The sequence below is a fragment of the Colossoma macropomum genome, unplaced genomic scaffold, assembly GCF_904425465.1.
Source record: "Colossoma macropomum unplaced genomic scaffold, Colossoma_macropomum, whole genome shotgun sequence".
Taxonomy (NCBI): domain Eukaryota; kingdom Metazoa; phylum Chordata; class Actinopteri; order Characiformes; family Serrasalmidae; genus Colossoma; species Colossoma macropomum.
In genome coordinates, this window is record NW_023494800.1 from 8,136,375 (window position 1) to 8,160,485 (window position 24,111).

Below are 24,111 nucleotides of genomic sequence, written 5' to 3' on the forward strand. Positions count from 1 at the left end.
CAGATATGTTAAACCTATTTAATAAAAATGCACTTAAAATTACATAGTTCTGAGGGTTCTCTGTCCACATCCCTGTTTTAGAAAATAAAAAAGGAAGTGTACCTGTACTAGCTCACAATAAAAACTGACAAAACTACTATACCAAAATCAGTAACAGCAGCTGACTTGAAGCCTGAATTTACCTCCAGTGCAAAACTAAAGAAACCAGACATGTCTGGGTTGATTGGCTACAGTTGGGGTAAACTGTATAAATTTAATTTTTTTGCCAAACTCACTTTAAAGGGGCCCACGTTGTTGAAAACTAAATTTGCCATGCTTTTTTGGAATAAAAGAGTTTGCTGCAGTATGTAAAGATTGTAAAAAAGTGTACGCTTCACTCCTCAGTCCATACAGTCTATATATGCAAACTAATCATCAAAAATAACTCATTTTGAATTCACTGTTTTTGTAATGTAGTGAAAAACCATTTCATTTACATATACCCACCAATTCAGCCTACAGCATTTCAGCCCCACACATTCACAATGAAGTTATGAGGACTGATTCAGCCTGGACTGTTATATGAATAATGCACAATACATGGCAGCCAATCAGAACAGAGGTAATTTACATATATCAGTCTTAAAGCCAGAGTAACAAAAACTGCCTGTGAAATTCTAAGGGATGTAAAGAGGTTGGAAAATGATCATGTAAAAAACTAAATTATGGAGGTTTCGGGTGCATAAAAACACACAAACGTTATAAGTGGCCCTCAGGGACTAATATAAAATGTATGACCAGTGTAAGATATGGGCCTTTTAAGTTAATCCATGCTGACTACAAATCTTCTCTTCCCCACCAGTCAAGGCACTAGAGACTTGCTGCTGTTTATTCCCACATGCCACTTCCTTTATAAATCTTGATTGTAAACCAGCATGATCCAGCGCACAGCGCAGTCTGATATAGGATCAGTTTGACCACACACTGTCGCTTTAAATCCTCTCCAGTCTCCAGGCTTTCTCTCCGTCTCTGAGTCTGCCTGTCTCTCGCAGAGTCTGAGACTGAGTCAATCTGTCTTTCTGTCTGTCTCTTTCCGTCTGAATAATTGTCTCTGACATTGTAATTTTAAAGAGCGCCAGACTAATTGCTGAGTGCAGTTGCAGTTAGGTGAATAAAAGCACTCAATGTCCCTCAAGTTTCCTCCTACCTGGGAAATTAAAGGGAGACAAGGCTTTTAGCCTATGGGACCGTGTTGTAGATTAAATGGTGCTTTTTAGATGTGGGAGTAAAAGATTTGTCCAACATAGTATCACAACATTTGGGGTGAAGAAAAAGAGTATCGATGCACAGAGGCCCAAGCAGCGGGCTTGAATTATTTAACATTATGCATTATTTAACATTACACTTTCTGTTCTATACAGCAGGAAGTTTGTATTTTTTCTCTCAGTATTGCTTTATCTACTTCACATTTCTGTTGTCCTTCACCAAAAACAGATTGAAATGAGTTTTAAAAACGTATAGGCTGTTCTTTAGGTAGTATCACCTGCAGTGGATGTAATAATTAACAGTATTTTGTAACATGTCATATTGCAATACTTAGCATATCACAAATGCAATCATTGTATGAAGTATTGTGATAATGTTGTATCATAAGGCCTGATTCTTACTCATCGTGGGTCCTGCATACGTAAAAGAATAAATATTTTCAGTCACTGACTCATCTCTAAGCCAAACCAAAGAGTCAGTTTTCCAGACCCACACTGAACTTAAGCATAAACTGGATTGCATTTTTAATGGTGAAACACCACTGACATTGCTGCTGACTACTCTTGATCCTGATCCATCAAACTGGCCTTAATAGCGGTCTCCTAATACCACAATCAACCAGAATTAGTCAGCCATTAGTAGATGCAATATCTGATGCCAATACAAATACTGATATTAAAACCATTAGTATCAACAACATCAATACTGATACAGATCTAATATTTCTTCTTTAAAAAAATAATGCTCTATAATTAATTGAAGCACTTTACTTAAGATGAACATCTAAAAGCAGGCTAACATGCTAAAACTGCTACACGGAGAGAACTACACGGCTAACATTACATCACACAGAGTGCTGTTTCACGATAGATTTGATACAGCATTGGATCACATTCATTCTTTTTATACCTCTGATATCCTATCCAGCATTTTCTCTTGATATCAATGCCTGGTATCAGATCAGTGTCATGTCTAGCATTTAGAACCACTGCCAGTAATCTAATAATTCAAATGAGATGAACATTGTACGGAGCACACAGAGCATAATATTGACCAGCCTATGTTGATATTAATGTGTATTAACTATATTTGTATGTATAGACCAGAGAAAGGAAATTGCGTCACATGTTGACTCATGATTCAACTCAGATTGACCTTTAAATGACTCACGCCTCGACTCAAGCTTGAGTCTTAAGAAATCTCAGCCTACAGAAAAACACAAAGAAGTAAATTGGGAGTACCAATATTAATGCAGTAAGTAAATAAAAACTTTTTTTTCCAACCTTATGTGTTTGACTTTGCCTGTCAGTTTGGCTGAGTTTGTGCAAAGTCATTAGTTTCAATGCAGCTTCAAATGACAAGCTTTTCATTGTAGGAAACCCTTCAGTCTGATGGACACGACAAAGCACTACATGCAGTAAATGCAGTGTTTAAAGAAAAGAGGCAGTTTGGATAGCAAATATGCTAGGGAGGTGATTTAAGTCACAGATCACATTGTTTTGAAATTTACTTAAACTTCAATTGGATTAGCTGTTATGCTAGATAGCTAGCATGGTTGCTATACAAACTACAAATTAAGCAACTGATCAAGCTGTTTTGTTTCTTTCAGGGGCGGAGCCAAAGGGTGGCCAGTGCCACCACAGTGAGAGGCTTGGTCTGCCCTCTGGCCACCCCAGTTAAACAAAATGAGACAGTCAGTCTGCTTTTGTTCCATTCATCATGAAAGGTTCATGCAATGTAAAGGACAGCTGGTGTTTTCAAAGGTGTAAAACAATAGGCTCCCCCCAAAAAAATGGCTCTGCGAGTTCTCATGACAGAGCCGGCATGCTTTGAGCAGACTCTGTCTGTTCTTGGGTAGGTAACAGTGAGCAGGTGTTTGGATCAGAGACGTTTCCTCTCTGATGTCGTCAGAGCTGAGCCTGCAGCCACTTTCCCTCCGCACCTGCCACCTGCTCTCAACCAACCAACCAGCAAAAGTGGCTGTCTGTGTCTGTGACTAGAGACTCAACACACATCGGCTCCTAAAGCTGGATTTTACGGTCCAACAGAACACTATCTTTAAAAAAAAGGGTCAAATTAGAGTCTTCTTGGTCGTCACTTCTTCGCTGATGTCACAAAATCTTGTTTTGATTACATCACCATGCACCAGCAGGCACCGAAAATAATATTAAGTAATAATATCTTAAATTAACTGACCTCCCCCTCCCACTCCTGCCTTTCATCTACAGAAAATGCTCAGCCAGCTCAGATACTGTTTTCACATTCAAATATCTAAGGGTATTGAATGAAAAAATGCATTATGATTTCCAATTTACATTGACTTTAAGAATGAAGATCACACCCTGAACTTTGAACACTGAAAATAACCTCTCTCTCTTTCACTTTCTCTCTCTTTCTCTTTCTCTCTTATGTAGTATAAGCAAGTGGAGCAGTACATGTCCTTCCACAAGCTCCCAGCCGACATGCGCCAGAAGATCCACGACTATTATGAGCATCGCTACCAGGGCAAGATCTTCGATGAGGATAACATCCTGAACGAGCTCAACGACCCTTTAAAAGAGGTGCAGTTCCAAACAGTTCCTCCACTAATCACCTCACAGCTGCACACACACACAGAGAATCCTGGATTTGAACAGTCGTTTTTGTCTTCTAATGAATTTTCTACTATTAGACAATCAGCTTCATACTGATTGTGCAGTTCAATAATATTACTGAAAGCCTTTAAGGGCCCATAACATAAATTGGGCCCACTTTATATTGTGTCTCTAATAACTGTGTAGTTACACGTTAGCAATACATGTAACAACAATCTAACTACTGGTGATGTATTCACAGTTATAGATGGATTACAGTAGTACAGTTTATGTATATACACATATGTATCAGCTTCAGTCTTTACTCATGTAAATACATGAGCGTATCTTGATTGTTATTACATCGCCATGTTACGACATGGTAACCTAACCAAAGTTCTGGCTTTAAACTATTCTGACCTGTACATTTACATAAGATGTACTACGGTATTCTATCTGTAACAGTGAATACATCACCAGTAGTTACATTGTTGTTGCATGTATTGATAATGTGTAATTACACGGTTATTAAAGACACTGGCTATGAATAGGACACAAGAAGTGTGTAGGGTATGTTATTGTTATCATGATAAATTATGTCACAGTATGCTTTTCTGAGTATTGTTAGAGAAAAAACATATTTAGATCAATTATAGAGAGCCTGTAAACAATAACAATGACTAGTGCAGAGTAATTGCAGAAACCGCATAGCAACAAGTAGCTGACAGGACAGTAGTTCATTATGGTGTTCCTTATAGGATTTTTTCAGCAGTGTTGGCAGGCCAGACCCCCTCACAAAGCCCCACCTCCCCCACTTCATTCAATACATTTTCTTGCTGTAAAGCTTTAAACAAACAGGATATACCGTCATTAACAGTAGCTCTCCCTCGTTGGCAAGCTGGCTCGCATTAACACATTACAGTAAACAAGTAGCCAGGTTTGCACAGAATAAAACAAATAAACAGTTCCTTTTGACCCACTTTATTCATATATCAGACCACCACTGTCCACAGAAGTCCACAAAATGTAAAACTGGACTTAATAACATTGTCATATTAGGTCAATCCAACCTCCTCATGGTGTGCTAAGTTAGCCAGTTCACTAACTACAGTTCACTAAAACTGTCTGAATAGTTCGCTCCACTGACAACCGTTTAATTTGGCATCTTAAATATTTTTGTCCAGACATTTAATATGAAAAAAGTAAACACAGCTCCACTGGTTTGCTGGTGCATTTTGTTTGTACCAACTTCTACACAAACCTGAGAAAAACTAAATATGGTTATTTTTAATGTTATATTTTGCCACATCACCCTCCCTTTACCTTCACACTCTTCCAGTAAAACGATTCTTGGTTATTTGCTTTCCCAGTAAAATACAGAAGGAACTGAGTTTCCAATTTCCAAAAAAAAAAACAAAAAAACAAAACAAAGTGGGTTACGTGTGACACTCCTGTTACATTTATTATAAAAACACACCTCATATTACACTTCAAATGTGTCTTCCGTTCTTTAAAAAAAAACGTCCTGACACAAATGAGGGCTCCTTCTTGCAAAATTGTGTCAGCAGGGCTTTAAAAAGGATACCTTTCTAAAACGTAATGTGGTGTTTTTCTTGTGTAACAGGAGTGCCACTCTTAACCTAGTTCTTTTCAGAAATTGGACACCGAGGCTTTTTTTTTCCAAGTTATTTTTTGTTCAATAATTTTGCTCTATACGGAGGAGCAGTAGTGGACCTACTCACTCGCAGAAGGGTTTTTTCTTTTTCCCATATTTTAGAATAATAGAAGCCATCAAATATATAAAATAACACATATGTAATGATATAGTGTTAAACGAAACCACATCGTCCTCTATTTTAGAGTAGCAGCCCTTTTCCTCATGCAGTTTTGCACGTTCTTCACGTTCTCTCAAGCACATTCATGAAGGGCCACCTAAGGTGCTCTTCCAACAGGGTTGAAGAACATATATGAACTTGTATGATCTCACTGCTTTACCTGCTCAAAACTCATTTACTTTTGACCAAACAGGAGATGAGAAGAAATAGAAGAGTGGTCTCCTTCTTAAACATATTTATTTAGGAAATAAACTCATACAAAGTCATCAGCTTTTAGAACCCCGCCTACTTTACAGCACAGCTGATTAACTCAAACACTTCAAGGAGGACATATTGAACTAACTGTAACACTTTACTTGAAGGGTGTCTGCAAAACACATTCATAACATCTTTCATAAACACTTCATAACGTTCGTGAACGTTTAAATCAACATTCATAAAGCATACATGTTTTACATTATATTAATATGGACTACTATGTCATTTTACTGAGAGAGATTTTTCAAAATAAAAGTTATCTTTTTAAAAACTGTATTATTTTCAGTAACATGCCTAATTTCTGGATGGCCAAAATAAAAATGACCTTGCTTTACCCTTTGGGTCACTAGTGCTTTGACACTTAGGCACACCACCATACTAAGATTCAGTCGAATGATGGTATATTGCATACTTTTTGATGTAATTTACTAGCTGTGTAGTAAAGAGACATGCAAAGCAACAAATGCTTACGAAACAACAGAATATTTAAAAATAAAGCATAGATCAAAAGTATAGGTGAAATGTGCCAAAGCACTTAATGACCAATGGTATAAAGAAAGATCATTTTTATTTTGGCTGTCCAGAATTGAGGCATTTTACTGAAAATAATATACTTCTTCAAAATAAAAAAATTAGGATTTTCATTTTGAAAAATGTATTTCAATAAAATGGCATAGTAGTCCATGTTAATATCATGTACACATGTATACTTTATAAATGTTGATTTAAACATTCATTCATTGTGAATTTCCCCACTGTGGGACTATTAAAGGATTATCTTATTAACACGTTCTGAAGTGTTTATGTAATATATCATGAATGTGTTATGTAGACACTGAACTATTTAACATTTAATGAGGTACACAATACAATTTAAAATTTATTTGCACAGAAAATATTATTAGATTAAATACAAAAAACATTACTACTAAGTAGTCGTTTTAAGTATATCAATGTGGTCACCATTTCCAAATCATGTCTGTTAATGTGTACCTACAAAATAATTAGACAATATAAAATGAGACCTTATATTTGCTTTATAAGGATTTGAGCACAAACACACTTGTAGATCAAATCGTCTTTAAGATAAAGTGTTCAGTCAAGTGAATCCAAACGTTTGACTGCTACAGTAATATTTGTATTAAATAATTTTAACTCCAAAGTTCTTTCTGAATGACACTCAAAGACTGCAGACCTGCAGTATCTTCCATAATCTCCTCTGATCGATTTCTGTCAAACCCACTCATCGATATCAGCAGCACGGCTGGGGTGGCTACCTTTGAGCCTCATTACTGAAGCCTACAGGGTTCATGATTATACTGTGAAATTCACACCGGCTACACAGTCATCAGCTACAAAGGTTACGCTGTTCCCGAGAGCACGGACAGTCAGCGTTCAGTAGAACGCACACTGCTTTTCTCATTCAGTCAATTTTGATCTATCGTTCTCTTTGATGAACTCGAGGGACAGGCAAGACGAGCTGATTAACGACCGGAGTAGGGTCAGAGGCCGTGTGGGTTTAAAGGCTGCCAGTCATTGACTGCACACAGTTAATGTAGTGGAATTTGGATGCAGGAAAGATCATTACAGATCATTTCCGCTGAACCAGTGCAGCTACATTGAAGGAATTCCACCTCTTCAGATGGCTGCATATGGGGTTATAGTTTTCTAAATATGACTAGGTAATAACTGGACAGATCTGGGTCATTGATTAGAATTTGCATAAAATTCAACTTTGATCAACTTTCTTGCGAACACTAAATTTGAATTACCAGTCCTGTCATACACCACACGGCCACTTGAAAAAAAAAAAAAAGAGTCTTTCTGTGCACTGCTGTGTTCATATCACTGTATAAAAGCTGCATAAGTTCATTCTTGGATTCATCATGTTTTTTTTTTCAAATTGAAAGCTCAAGCACTTTCAGAGCACAGCCCAGATCGGTAAGCACTTATTATTGAGTTCTGTAATCAGAATTAATGATAAAACGCAACTGACATGTGACTTATATTCCTATTCATGTTTTCTTTTTGTCGTTCTTTACATATCACTTACAATAAACACAACGACAGCATTCAGAAACTGCATTATTCACATAAAGAGTAGGTACAACAGCAAAAGTAGACATTTTTGTGTTGAAAAAATATCAGAAAACAAAATTATCAGCAAACAGCGATGTGCTTGTCCTTTGGGTAGATTTAGCTTCAACACTCGGCTTTTGTTTTCTTCTTCAAACTAGTGTTAAAAGCACATATTGAAACTCGTACGGCCCAAAGTGGTTTAAACAGCTGAAACGTTTGAGTGCTACCATCACCACCAGGGGCTAAAATGCGTGGGTTTTGGCTTTATTGCCAGGGTAGGGCTTTTATCACTTGTTCCTTCACTTTTCCAGCTAAACAATATTCCCTTTAGTATGTCACATTTTTGCAAACTGACAAAACATGGTAATTATGTTGAAAGAATGTTGGAACACCAAGTGTGCCCAAACTTTTGCCTGCATGCGTGTGTTGTGGTATGTGTGTAACAATATCTCTAACACATCCACCATAGCGCAGCAGACAGAATGAGTGCAAGTGATGATGCAGCAAGGCGAGAATACTTACTGCTTCATTTTCTGCAACACCTTTTTTTCCACTTTCTCTCTCACTCTGCACGCACTCCTGCTCGCTCTCTCGCAGCTGGTCAGGGCCGCTATTTTTACAGGCTCTGCCGTGTGACAAACCTGCTTTAAATAGCCAAACTCTCCAGCCGTTTTTCCCCTAGCGGCAGTCCGAGGCTGGATGTTGCTCATTATTCCTGCTGCTTCCTGATTGCGGTCAGAACCCCTGGCTTACAGCACCGGTACCGCTAGGGGCTAAGCTAACAGGTCACACCGCAGTACGTGTGCATTACAAGATGTGTGAGGAAATTATGTCTCAACACTCTCGTCAGAACAAACAAAGGCTTTCCATGCCATGGAAACGTAGGATGACATGGATGTTATGTAAATTCTGGATGCTAGGAGGTGACGGAGAAAGAAAGGAGATTTGACAGAACGTATACTGTCCAAAAGTATCCAGACAGCCCTTCTAATTAGTGCATTAATTACTTCTGAGGTGCACCTGCTGCTGAGAGAAGTTTACTTAGCACTCTCAACTTGTGTCGTCTCCATAGAAAAGCACTCACGGTCGCCATGTCCAGTTTCAAGTGTCAGTTAGAGGGATAAAAAATCCAACAGCATTGGGCTGTCGCAGTAGAACTGTGTTCTCTGGAGTGATGGAGCTCCATCAAATATCTTTAGGATGAGTTGGAGTGATCCAGACCTAATCCTCCAACATCGGTACTTGACCTCACTGATGCTCTTGTGGCTGAATGCAATCAATTGCAATCACAGCAATGTTCCAACATCTAGTGTAAAGCCTTCTCAGAAGAGAAGAAGCTGTTGCTGCAGCAAAAGGGAGACAAACTCTCTAAACAGGTGTCTGCAAACACTTGAAAGCAACCGAAAGTGTGTGATTACTACCATTAATAATAATAATAATAATAATAATAATCATCTTTTATACAGGCCACTCAGGAATCCTTTACAAATCATCGCTACAGAGGACAAAGAAGGGATGAATAAATAATACAAATATAAAAATGATGGACCAGAATAGCAGCAGTAGTTGTAGTAATAATTAAAAACTAATGGTTGCATTTATTCCTAATCTGCAGAGTAAAAGTGCTCAGCCCAGCTGTCCTTTTCCATTAGCATAAGCTCTTGGAAGTAGAACATTCTTCTAAAAAGACTAAAAATAAATGCCTTCCAGCACCAGGCACCCAAAAATGAGTCTGTAAATGTGATGTGCTCGATTACAAAATCCAGCAGGAGTTACAGTGAGGCTTACAAAACACAGTGTATTCTGCGTCACGAGGCTACGCCTAATCTGTGTCCAGCAAACAAGCAGATTATTATTTTATTGTAAGCCATTTTTCTGAGCATTTTGTTTTGGATTTTAAACACAACGACCACACTGGATATCAGAGTAAGCCTCTTAAATCGCGCATTATATCAGTGTGTGCTCTGACGGGTGGCGCAACAAATGAATGTCCATGTATTCAGTAGCAAAAGAGAAGTTTGAATGTAATTTAAATAGAATACATTCTAAAATATTCTTACAGGTCATTTTCCATGCCTATCTTCTCTGCTCTATGTCAGGCTTCTGGCTTAATAGCTGCTAGATGAGTTCATCATGAAAGCAAACTGTTTCAACAACTACATCAGCTAGGCTAGCACTAACTTTAGCTAAGTTATCAACAGCACAGTAGAGGTGACAGCTAGCTAAGATGGCTAGCTATAATCATTATCAAGAACAAAGACAATCAAGATTATCAAGAACAAAACTGGCAGTTAATCAATATTAGCAAGTTAGCTAACATAACCTAATAAAAATGTTAGATTTAGATTCTGTGCCACTAGCTTATGCTAACATTGCAGCACGTAACTTAAATCTAACACTATCTCAAATGTGTTTCAGAGATAAGCTGGTAAAAAGCATTTCTCATCAACACTCAAACAGTAATTTTATTCAACTTCAATTTTATCATATTATCTGTCTAACAGACGATGGGTTTTGCTATTTGTGCCTTTTCAGGAGATCGTCAACTTTAACTGCCGTAAGCTGGTGGCCACCATGCCTCTATTCGCCAACGCTGACCCCAACTTTGTGACGGGAATGCTGAGTAAGCTCAAGTTCGAGGTGTTCCAGCCCAATGATTACATCATCCGCGAGGGAACTGTGGGTAAAAAGATGTACTTCATCCAGCACGGCGTCGCCAGCGTCATCACCAAACACAACAAGGAGATTAAGCTCACGGACGGATCCTACTTCGGAGGTTAGTTGTTAACTGCTTCAGCTTCATGACCCCTGGTTCTTGTCACCTCCACTGTAAAGAAATCCAAGTCAGTAAATTTCTCTAGAATGAAGCATTTGGCATTAAACCAGTCTGAATACTGTATTTACATCTCAGTGTCTGAATTATGGAGAAATCATTAATGTTAATTAGTAGGAATATATCCTCATTAATATAATCAAGTGTGTTGATGGGAGGCGGGGTCTAGATAGCCTTATGTGGCCAAAGTCCAATGCATTATTTCATAGCTTTGAGGGGGAAACAGAGAACATAAAATAATAAAGAAAAAAAATGTCAAAACTTTTGACTGATATTTTAGGTGTGAGATGAACTGAAGATTAGAGGGAACAAATGAGTGATTTTTAATGGATGCAGAGTGTACTGAAAAAGAAATGATGCATTGAGTGTATTGTTTGAATGTGTCTGTTGTTTATATTACATCAACATAACTTTTAGTTTACTTACTTTTAGCAGTTAGTTGGTGTAATGTATTTTATTCATGCAGATTCAAATTTAAATAAAGTAAATTCAGTGAATCACTTTTTCAGTGCCACACACACACACACACACACACACACACACACTCTGAGGTGCTGTTCAGCTTGTGGGTCCCTGCTGTTTTGGAGTGGAAATGAAGTGGCCTGTGCTGTTATATAATGTTCATCTGTCCGTCAGACGGAGCGCCCAGCTCTCTCTTCGCCACCCAAATGCTGAATCAGTGATGTTCAGCCGGAACTGAAACAGTAACGTCACCCTCAGCTCTGCAGCATCAAATATTCACAAAAACGTCCATTCTAAATGAAAATGAAGCTGTTTACCTTATCTCATTACTGTCTCCCTTAACTCGTGCCCGTTTCCTGTTTCCATGCGAGTTCAAGATGGCTTAAATGTTTTATTTGATGTTTAGCTCAGCTTCCAAAAAGAACCTCACGCCAGGATGCCAAGAATAGATTCTGCAGGGTGAGGGTTAGCTGACATCCCACTTTTTATTTTAGAAAGTCTGGCTCACAAACTCAAATAGTCACGAATCATACATCGTAGTTAAACTACAAAACAACATTTAACATCCTGATATAGCTTCATTCATTCATTCATTCATTTATAACATGACGTTATGTTTAATAGGGTTACTTAACTAAATTTCTGTCAAATTCATGTTAACTTTCCCTCTGTTAACTCTAACTCTAAACCTACAACTCACTCTAATCCTAACTTTAACTTCAATCCAACATCTAAACCTTACCCTAAACCCAACAGCCACTCTTACTCTAATCTTAACCTCAGTCGTAACCTTCAACCTAACATTCACTCTAACTTTAACCTCAGTTCTAAATCTAATACTAACTCTAACCTTAACATCAGGCCTAAACCTAAACCTAACACTCAGTCTTACTCTGATTTTAACCTCAGTCCTAAACCTAACACTCATTCTACTCTAATCTTAACCTCAGGCTTAAACCTAAACCTACCACTCACTCTTACTCTAATCTTAACCGCAGGCCTAAACCTAACAATCACTCTGATTTTAACCTCAGTCCTAAACCTAACACTCACTCTACTCTAATCTTAACCTCAGGCTTAAACCTAAACCTACCACTCACTCTTACTCTAATCTTAACCTCAGTCCTAAACCTACCACTCACTCTTACTCTAATCTTAACCTCAGTCCTAAACCTAACACTCACTCTTACTCTAATCTTAACCTCAGTCCTAAACCTAACACTCACTCTAACTCTAACCTTAACCTCAGGCCTAAATCTAAACCTACCACTCACTCTAAAGTCTACCACTTACAGGACCAAAAATTTGAAACCGTCTTTAATGAAGGTTTAATGATGGTCTTCACTCAGACTTCCAGCACTGCTCTATTTCTCTGAGCAGCATTCAGCTATTACTGCATTGAACCCAGAATGAGACCACAAACATCAGTTGTAGATGACTTGAGGCCTGACATTTTCAGTCCAAGTCTTTATGACAAACAACAGTTGTACTTGAGTGTGAAGTTTATCGATGATCTCACTGTGATGCATTCTGTATAGTATAGCTGTGCTTTGTGCTGCCTGCTACACGACGGTGTGGTGTTTGGTTTGCAGTAGCCTTAATCCTAACTTTAACTTCAACTCTAACTCTAAACCTAAACCTCACACTCACTCTAATCAACTTTAACTTCAACCCAAGACTTAAACCTTAATCAAACCCTAAATCCTTCTAACCAACAGAGTTTCACCAGATTTATTAATCCTCTATTGTACACATTATTAAAAAATGATAAATAATATATAAACTATTCAAACATATATTTTTATTTTTTTAAAATATTAAAAAAATGTTTAAAAATGTTTGATTCACATTTTCTGCAAAAACAGGCACAAGTATTAAAATCATAATATAAAAAAAATAATATGTGCAAGAATATTTCAGACACATTGCCACTATGCTAAGGCAATGTTGTGTGTGTGGAAATGAGACTGTCATATGAAAAACAAGATTTTAATGAGAATATTTAGAATGAACTGAGTAACTACACAATTTATTGATCTTAAAATGCTATAAATTCTTTAAAAAATGTATTACAATGTATTTCCAAAGAAGCCATATTACTGTGATGAAACATTGTAAAGTAATTTAAAGCTACAATTGATAGAAACAAAGGAATCCAGTAATATATTTTCAAATTATAATTGGCTCTCATTTTCTAAACAGCTGACGTTAGTAAAAATACTGTATGCTGACTGCTACGTGATGGGAATGACAGGAATGCACTATACAAAAATGAGGCCTATAAATGCCCACCAAGTGATAGTGTACAAGCATTGTTTATTACAGCTCTTCCCTTCATCACTGACCCTTTCATTACCATTAAATATGCATCACATCATTGTAAGTGAGAGGAATGGGTTTGTTACCTTGAGGCAACATTGTGTAACAGAAAGTTTTAACAATTTGAGGATTTGAAGACACCTCAAAACAGCTTCCTTTAGCTTTTGAGAGACTTCCGCTAGTTGGCCCAAATCACTGCTTATTGTTATCATCTGAAATAAAGAAAAGAAAACCATTAGCTTTGTGTCCAAATCCAGACTTTTAGAAGGCAGTTAGAGTACAGACCAAGGACAGACGGCTCGCATTATGAAGTAATTCTGTTGCGAACACATTATCGCATGCCGGTGCCAGGTGAATGAAAGAAATATGAAGTTAATAATCGGGGGTATTACTCCCGCGGGCACATTCTCTATCCAATTTTAGAGCAGTATAATCGCAGCAGGCCCGCACAATTCAGCGGTTATGTCACAAAAGAACTTGCTTTATTCGCTTGGCATGTTTCCCCTTGTGTAAGCCGGGCCGGATGGAGGGGGGAATGGAAATTAAAATGATACAGAAGAATATTTTCCCCTCGCATTGCGTGGCACAAAGGTTGCGTTCAGCTTTGCCACAGCACGTTAGGATGCCAGCCACCTGCTCCAGCGAACGCCCATCTGCTGCTGGTATTTTTACCCGTGGTATTAGCCGTGCCCGCCTGCATCTCAATGTGCGTGTGAGAGTGTGTACTGAAGCAGCTGGTCATGTCAGGAAGTGATCTCTTCCTCCTCATTGCATCATATGCAGACCCATCACACACACACTGACCTCTGACCTTACACGAACACGCTGACATAGGCCCGCTCGCTCACATGCACGTGCATCAGCTGCACTAATGGTGATGCTAATGACGGTAACAACTGAAGATGCAATCATAACTAGCCTCTGCATAACAATACTGGACTACATTAGTTTAACCTTCAATCATTAGAAGCTTGCTGTTATTTCCGCCATTTTGCAATACTATTTAAATGTAATTACATGATTATTACATACTTAGTTATGTATTTACATTATAAATACATACTAAAGCTATTTCTCTGTGCAGTGAGCATTTATTTGTTGAAAAACAGCAACATTAGAATAAATACAAATACACAAATAAGTATATACAATTAAAAAAATAAATACATTGTAATTTGATGTTTGAGTATATTAGCTGCACCATTCACAAACCAGAAGTGAAATATTTGCAGTTACCATCCAAGCTAGTTTATAACTATGCAGTAAGATGCAGTGGATTTATTCTAATGTTATATTGTGTTTTATGGGCAAAAACACACTTACTGCCAAGATAAATAGTTTTAAACAACTTTATTAGCTACTGAAGAACATTTAAGCCCTTTGTAGTTCATTATATGCAGTGCTAAATAATTTATTATTTTCCCTCGATATATTAGCTCTTTAACCGGCACTGATTTCCTGTGGTTACTCACAATTACTTTTGCATTTTTGTATTTATCTTTTTCAATAATTTAGTAACATTATGTGTTATGTTCATTGGATGAATGCAGTGCTTAGGGTCTGAATACTTAATTATTATTATTATTATTTTTTGGTCCGTATTCAGTCAGTGGTTCCAGCTCCTTTGCGACTGTAGCCTCTCGCTCTCGTTCATAGAGGTCTTGGACATTTGTTACAGTGTAGGCGCTCAAGGAGAATGTAATTACATAATTATTATATAGGTAGTTATATAATGTGATACATTTACATTCTATATAAATTCTTTATTTTTACTTTTCATTTTGCGTATTAGCTTTTTCCCTTTATGCTGAAAATGTTTTCTCCTCTGTGCTGTTAGATAAGGGACGGTCAGGGAGATTTATTCAGGCTGAAGGGAGAACAGCAGATGAACTAGCACCAGCGTGCTGCCTCCTGCGGCTAATACTAACGTTAGCGATACGTGGCAAAGCGATGGGGACGTGTCACACCAGCAGAATCAGCGACTCTAACAGTCGTCCACAGAAACCGAGCCACCAAAGACAGGCTTCTGTGCCACTGGCCAAAGCCCAGGAGGAGGGCTGTGGGCAGCAGGCCATTAGTGTGGTCAGCAAGACAATTAGCGCCACAGATGGAATATTTCATAATGTTTCGATGCATTGTCACTTTCCTCCATCTCTCTCTCTCCTCTCTCTGTTTCGCTTTCTCTCTTTCTACACTCTACCATTTCAAAAACTGCTCACAAAACAATTATTTGTTAATTGTTATTGTAATAATGCATCAGAAGTTAATTACTTTGGTCAACATAATGCAGCACATCTTTAAACCTTTTACATTGTCATGTCACATAATCAGAAAAAAACAATGTGTAGATCTCAGAGCCCATCACAGTAATAATAATAATAATAATAATAACAATAATCTTTATTTATATAGCATCTTACATACATTACAATGCACTCAAAGTGCTTTAGAGTGAAAACAACACCGAAAGAAGAGTAAAAAGGTAATCAAAAGTAGAACCCAACAAATAAATGTACTATTAGAAAAGGGGCTATATTAATTGGGGGCGGGGGCTATTAATAAGCTACAATAGTAGACAACCACTCAATCCAAGGGGCATAAACAGGGGTCACAAAATTAAAGAATAAAGCCATTAAGAAAAGAAAGAAAAAATAAGTAAAAGAAAAAATAATGAATCATAATTAACAGAATAGTAATAGAATAGGAACAAAAAAACATACGGTCATTTGTAAGCTTGACTAAAAATGAGTTTTTCAGTTGTTTAAAATGTCCACTGAGCCTGCTTCGCAAATACTTTCTGGTACAGCGTTCCACAGTTTGGGTTCATTGTTTTGACGAAGGCTGCTTCCCCAGATTTATTTAGGGGGACTTTTGAAATGTCTGCAGACTTGCTGTAGAGGATCTAACGGCTCATGAAGAGACATAAAACAACAGAGATTTAGGGATAAAGAAGGTGCTAAAATGTTAAGAGCTTCATATACAAGCAGAAGGGCTTCAAATTCAATGCTGAAAGATACAGGGAGCTGGTGCAGTGTAGCGAGAACAGGAGTAATGTGCTCTCTCTTCCTAGTTTTGTCACAATGTATAGCAATTAAACTGCAGTGTTAGTAGTTTGTTCATATTATGCAGGCCCTGCTCTCCTTTTTCGCGTGCTGTGAGAGCATATATTACAGTGAGAACAGAGGCTAATGAAGTGATTAGAGGGGCGACGCTCAGTGCTCCTGCCTGTCTCACATACACGGCCACACGGAGTCACCAGGAGAAACGCTGCTTTTCCATTAAAACGCTCCAACACCTTGTTCCCACTCTCTGCTGGAGAGCGTGGTTAGCATGTCCCGGAGGCTAGACACACACACGCGTTTCACAGCAGTGCATTCATGTGTGTGTGCGTGTGTGCAGGGAGGAAAGTCAAGGGCGTTGTTCTCAGGCAGGCCAAACAATGTGAGAAATGCTGGCACCTCCTACCCGGCACATACATAGTTATGAAGAGTAACAACTGAAGTGTAAACTGAAGTAAAAACACACACACACAGGTTATTACAGATCCCATTTGTCCTCTCTGGCCCACCAAAGTATTTTAATTTTCTATTAATATTAGCCCGTTACACAACGCGCTGCACTACAGTCCCCAGCATGCACTGCAATGTAATGTAGTGACTCTCCTACCCCAACAACAATCTATGGGACAGCAGCTACACAATTCTACACAGTTCCACACCAGTCGTATCACCAAACACATTAGCTGCAGGTCAGCCAGTATAAACACTTAACGTCAGCTCAGCAGCTCAGAAATTAAGCCCAAGAATTAATGAACTTGCAGCAAAGAAAAGACGCCAGGTGTCTAGTTCAAGCAAATAGGTAGGTGTAAAAGACTGAGCTCCTGGGGACATTTAAATTTGGAATATTTCAAGTATTCATGTAATATTTCAAGGCCTACTACAAGTGCCCTTTGTGTATTTTGAATAAACCATGGTCAGTTCGGTTTATAGCAAAATGTTAATTAAAAATGAAATAAAACATAGTTGATCTCTGGCCCGTGGATTTGTTGAGATTTTTTAATACGGCCCTCTTCATGGCTGAGTTTGACACCTTTGTTATAGATATACATACATATTTGTATATTCATATATTCGAGTTTTCTTCCAAAATACATTACAGGCCACTTTCAAGAATTTTCTGTTTTGTTTATGGTATACAATGTTTAAAGTGGGCTTACACATAAAAGCAGTGTCAGTGCTATATTATGACCAATATCACTTTATTAGAGAAACAGAAATGCATTTTCGATTATACATGAACTGTTTTTTCAAAAACTCGTATGCTTATGTCCTAAATTGTTGAAATGAAACTCTTTTTTAGTGATGGAGTGGTCAGTTCATTGTTATGAGGACACCAGCAGCTTCTTTGTTTTCTCTTCTTTGTTTTCTTCTTAACAGCCGTACATTCTTTCAGAACATTTTTGTCCTGAAATAAACAAGAACAGACACGGACAGGCAGTGTTCCAAAGAATAAGACTGTGTAGAGTGTAGAGCCTCCTGACCAGCCGTGTGCTCAACAGCACCTTTTAAAATGGCCCTGTGTTAGTCCCCGAGCACCAGAGAAGGCCATTTTCACTAGACACCCAAAATGCTGTGAGAGTCAGTAATGGAAGCGAGGCTTGGACCTCTGGTCTCAGCGCTACACCTCAGGGATGGACAGTCCACTCTTAACAGTAAAAGCAGTCTTAAAAAAAGTTTACATCCTTAAAAAACATGAACAGAAACCTAGGCTTTTGAGACGGTGTGAAATATGTAATCATCTGATTGCATTTTTCAGCCATCACTGAGTGTGTCTTCAGCATAGTGGTAAAATAGTAACACCAGGAGCCTGAGAAAAAATAAACATGCTTGTGTTTCTGGTCAAGCGAACTTTGTTCTCAGTAGCCATGTTTACATGCAGCCTAATAATCTGTTAATAATCTGACTAATAGATAATTCGGAATAGAATACCTTCATGTATACACCTCAATAGGAATAGACTAGTCTGATGAGGTGGGTAATCCTGTAAATAATCTGTTAAATAAAAGAATAATAGCCATGTAAATGCCTGTATCCAATTACATTCCCAATGGTAAAGTTTAAGTATGTTCTGCGCATGTGCGTTGCGTCATAGTGAAAGTTTATATGTTCAACATGGCGGAGCAGAAACTGGTCTGCAGAGGAGATGAAGTTTACGCTCTGCTCTTTAAAAGATGGCGATGGGACGGACGTCCAGCTTATGTGTCTCAGAACACGACGTCTTCCTCTCGGCCTTCTTTAATGAGTACATGTGAAGAACGTTTTCCTGAGACATCATTTTAAAGTGATTAAAAACACAAGCGCTGCTTGTGTCATGGTAATGTCTACACTGAGTGGTTCTCTACGTATGCGTAAAATTTTGGATTGGATTACTTGTAGTGTGCATGTAAATGGAGATTTTCCATTAGATGGTTGAGTAGAGTGCATATGAGCACCTCGGTTTGATGTTTATCCACAATGTGTTGTGCTAAAAAATTATTTTACCTATTTAAAGGGGAATTTTATGCTCTGTTCCAAAGAAATGGAAAGGATATTGCAGGAATTAAAATGGTTATGAATACGCTGCCTGATGCCTGAGATATTGTTTTGAAGAAAGGTGTTGGCCTATATCATTTTTTTTTTTTAGTCCAGTCATGAAAGAGAGGTGCATGCAGGGTGTTGTAAAGCAAAATAGTTCCCAAAAACAATCAACATTACATATCAAAACACAGAAGACAGGTTTAGGCTCACTTATCATTTTGGATTGTAAATGAAATGGACATATATTTGCTTTGTAGATATCAAGACCCCAAATTCCTTTCACCGCCATTGTAAAGAAATATGAAATTTAGTTTCTCTTCAGTGCAGCATTTCACATCAAAGTGTTAAAAGTGACTTTGTTTATGACTTAATGGCTGAATTATGCAGACATTTTTAAAAAAATTGGTGGAATTCTTTTTTAACTGCATATTTTATCACCAAAATTCTAGCTTTGTTTCGTGAGTTGAATGTAATTCTTTAATACTGTTAAAATAATATTCTTAATTTGTACAACTGATGTTTTAAAAGGTTTAAAAAAATCTACTTAACTGATTTAATATACCATGTACATACAAAGTTCTTGGCTAAAGCTTACCATAATGCTTACCACATTGTAATATATGGTGGAAATTGCTATGTAATGAAGTACATAATTACATAATTATATTTTAAAAGTATGGCAGTAATAAACTGAACTTCTAAGGACTGAGTTTATGTTTGGCAGCCAGTTTGTTTTCTGATATTTAAATACTTTGAGTTGTTTCAGGAATTCCAACCATCAAGCCTACAGAAATGTAGTGATATACCTATGACAAATTGTCCTTGGTCAGTGTTTTTAAGCTCTTGTGTGGTCCTGGATGTAATGTCCCTGATGCATCAACAGCCAGTAGTCTTAAGAGAAAGACTAGAAAAAGATAAGAATACCTGAAAAAACCAACAGAAGAAATAACGTGGTTGCTTTAAATAACCCATTGCATTGTGTTCCGTTACAGCAGCTGTTAAACCAACAACAGCAGCAGCCTTTGGGTTTCAGAGTCATTAAGTTGTGGACAGCATGATAAATGACACTGCAGCTGTGGAAGAGACGGTGCATGGATCTGATATGCATTCCTGATACGGAGGCTCTATTTACATGTACACTATAGCTCCCACCTCTCCACACACCGACGCCTCATTTGAGCACTAATCTAGCTAACGTCCAGGGTTGTGCACTTCTGTATCCTGCAATATTTAGTCTTTCTTCATCCTGCTGTCTGGTTTTTGTATTTGATTTCCTAAAGGTAACCGTGGATGATCTTTGAGAAATGTTCAAAGGGACTTGGCATTCAAGTGCTCATCTGGCATCCATATTTCTGCTGTATGTTGTTTTAAGGGGAACCCCACAGATTTTTCAAAGTTTCAGAATAATTCAGTCATTGACATGTAAACAAAATCATTCACAGTGGTTTGGTGTGAAATGATTCGTTTGTAGTGAAACTTGCTGACTGATAGGAACCAGGGGTCGTCATGTCTACAGCACAAATGTAGCCATTTTATTTACCATCCAAAACCACCAGTGAGCCTTCAGAGTTTTGTATGTAATGTCGGTGATAGTAAAATAGTGGAAAATCTGTTTTCCTTGGGAAATGTTTTGCCACACAGCACCCTGCATGTACCCCTCCACCATGAATGGATTAGGAAACTGTCTCAAAACTCAAATTCGTTAAACAATATTCCAGACATCTGGCTGAGTATTTATAACCATTTCATGCAATGTCTTTCTGTGAGGGAGCTTTTAGAGGTGGACGTCTGGTTCCTATCACCACCACTGAGGAGTCTGTAACTTTATCAAGGACACTCCCTGTCACTCAGGGAGTCTGTAACTTTATCAAGAACTTTAGCATTCACCAAACCACTCCGAATGACTTTGTTTACATGTAATCCATTTAATTATTAAGGAAATTAGAAAAATAGGTGGAATTCCCCTTTAAGTGATAGTTCAGCCAAAAATCACATATACACAGTTGTCCCCTGTATACAACTGTGTGTATATATCTTATTGCTACCACTGTATAGTTAAGCTAAGTGACCCTTATTAGTCCCACAACAGGGAAATTTCACCTCCACATTTAACCCATCTGTGCAGTGAAACACCACATACACACTAGTGGAAACACACACACAAGGGGGCAGTGAGCACACTTGCCCCATCCACAGCGGCCAGGGAGCAGTTGGGTGTTAGGTGGCTTACTCAAGGGCACTTCAGTCACGTACTGTCGGCTCAGGGGAGCGAACCAGCGATCTTCTGGTCACAAGGCTGGTTCCCTAACCTCCAGCCCAGAAATCTGAGTCAGGACGCTTCTCTAAAATAAACCATTTGACCACTCTGAATGACATCTCAAGGACTGAAATATGCAAAAATTTTGAAATTTTGTGAAATATCCCTTTAACATGTCTATGCAGTTTGAGGCAAGTCTGTGATGATTTAGACATGCAGTTTGTGCAGTGCTAATTTATGAAGTAAATTTTTGTTAGCTGTTAGCTTCATAGCTCTAATGGAAAAATATGACCTACTACATTTGGGCTAATGGGAAAAATGTATTTTTGTAGTATCACACTCATTTCCATCCCCTCTTCTTGTTCCCCACAGAGATCTGTCTGCTAACGAAAGGACGGCGCACAGCTAGCGTCCGCGCCGACACGTACTGTCGCCTCTTCTCTCTGTCTGTTGACCACTTCAACGAGGTCCTGGAGGAATACCCCATGATGCGCCGCGCTTTTGAGACGGTGGCTATTGACCGCCTGGACCGCATCGGTAAGACCTGACACACATTTTACCCTTTCTCTGTCTCTCCCGGGCCGGCCTGTGCCGTGTGTTTGTCCAGAGCGTCCTGTGTGTCTATTCCTTCATCACACTTGTCTGCCATCATGCTGCATGACTCCTGTGTATGCTACGATGCCTCTCTATTTCTTCCTGTCTATTTCCCTAATGTCTTCTACAGATTAAAGAAGTTAACCAGCGTCAAAGTGCCGTACAGTGTATGTACAGTAACTGTAAAATGCTAGCTGCAGATTAACAGCCTGTCTGTGGGAGGCAGTGCATGTGGCTGTTGTGGTCATGGTCTGGTTGTTATGCTGTTTTTTGTCCAGTCCAGCCCAACTGGACTCGTGGCAAGCAGACTGAGGCAAATTCTCACCTGCATGAGCCTCAAAAATTCCCCCTCCTCCCACCCCCCAATTCTGCACACCTGGGTATGAGCACACCCCGCCCCCTCTCACCTCAGCCATAATGATGGTGACCTCATTGAAGCACTAACAATGTGAAGTAAAAGGCCTCTAAAGGGTTATTCAGACATTAATGTATTTACTTAGTTACTTAGTGTTCCAGAAAAAAATGCTTTAAAAAGAGGGGGTGTCATACCACAGACTGATGTTTTTGTTTTTAACCTACTTTTTTCTTTATATATTTGCTTGTTTGTTTATTTATTTGTTCATTTATTTATTTGCAGAGTCTTACACAATACCAAATGTGCCATTTTCATTATGTAGAATTTATTTTATCTTTTTTTTTCTTTTCTTATGTTGCTTTGTGTTGAGAGTATTGTTATTGCATTGTGGTGATAACTTTTTATTTATTGGTTGTTTATATTTATTAACTTGTTTGATTTCCCGCTAATAATGCTAATGCTAATCAGTCGTAGGAATACGAGGTTGTTTATGCCTAGAAAGTTCAAGAAACTTTAACAATCTGATCAGAAACACATGAAAAACATTTTGCCTTCACATTAAAGTTCAGGAGACTGAACATTTTAAACCAGATATTCTGAAGAACAAAAAGTACTTGCAGCAGTGGCAGCTGGTGCAGACAGGTTCTGGGGCAACACCTCCCTGACAGGAAAAGAAGAATCTACAAACAAACAGACAAATAAATAAATAAAACTTGTAGATCTTTACGATGGAAAATGAACTAATCCTTGGCTCAATGATGTTTCATATCATATGATTTATGTGTGAGTTATCTATCCAGACTATCTAGAGCTTCAAGCTGGTAGGAGTTTCTGTCAGTATGACAGTAAACCAGTAAACCATGATGTATTAGTGTGTAAATAGTTTATGCCATAGTTGCTGATTTTCATAAATATTGAATAATCCAGGGAGTAACTGGTGTACTTTAGTAATAACCATGTTTAAGTTGTTTTATGCAAGAAAAGTGTTTCTGAAGCTGTGGGATTGAAACTGTATACTTAATATATAAATATCAAATATCAAATATTTGATATTTATATATTAATATATAAATATCAAATATTGATATAAATATCAAAATATTTCCAACTACATGTCCAGAAGTTTGTAGACACCTTCTCATACAGAGATAAGTTTCCCAAAGTTTCTTCTGAAGTCAAGGGTCTTAATAAGAAGTTTGCTTTAGCTAACACTTGCCTTTGGACATGGTGACCTTAAGCTCATGGACGGCTGCTCCTGTTTCAACAGTGGGTGCTCCTTAAAGCTGAATCAACAAATTATTAGTGGTGTCTACAAACTTATAACAGAGTGTAGATGTACACAGACCAAGAGGAATTCCATTAATTTTTCAAAATTTCTGCATAATTAAATGGTTAAAATGTACACAAAGTCATTTAGAGTAGTTTGATGTGAAAAGCTACTTGGTGATAGGAACCAGACATCTAAAGTGTTTAGTGCCTCTAAAAACTCCCTCACAGAAAGTTATTACTTACATGATTATAAAAGAAAAGATTATACATGTACTGGCTGATACTGAGACATTGTTGTTTCTCTTGACAAATTTAGAGATTTCTGATCTAATACATATACTGTTGCCCTTTACATTGTGTGTAAATTTCATGAGAAATGGACCAAAAGAAACGGCCCAAAATTGGAAAAAGTCTGGTTCCACTGACTTACATTGAAAGTGAAGTATGTTTTCCTTC

General features: G+C 38.0%; 1 protein-coding gene across 1 annotated transcript in view; it reads left to right on the forward strand.

Annotated features, from left to right (window-relative positions):
- The window catches only part of LOC118820535 (potassium/sodium hyperpolarization-activated cyclic nucleotide-gated channel 1), a 175,421-nt gene that overhangs the window by 140,178 nt on the left and 11,132 nt on the right, over nt 1–24,111 (forward strand). Inside the window, exons 5-7 of the mRNA XM_036588899.1 lie at nt 3,660–3,806; nt 10,526–10,766; nt 21,810–21,974. Coding sequence (XP_036444792.1) covers nt 3,660–3,806; nt 10,526–10,766; nt 21,810–21,974 — 553 coding nt within the window. The remainder of the gene's footprint in view (nt 1–3,659; nt 3,807–10,525; nt 10,767–21,809; nt 21,975–24,111) is intronic.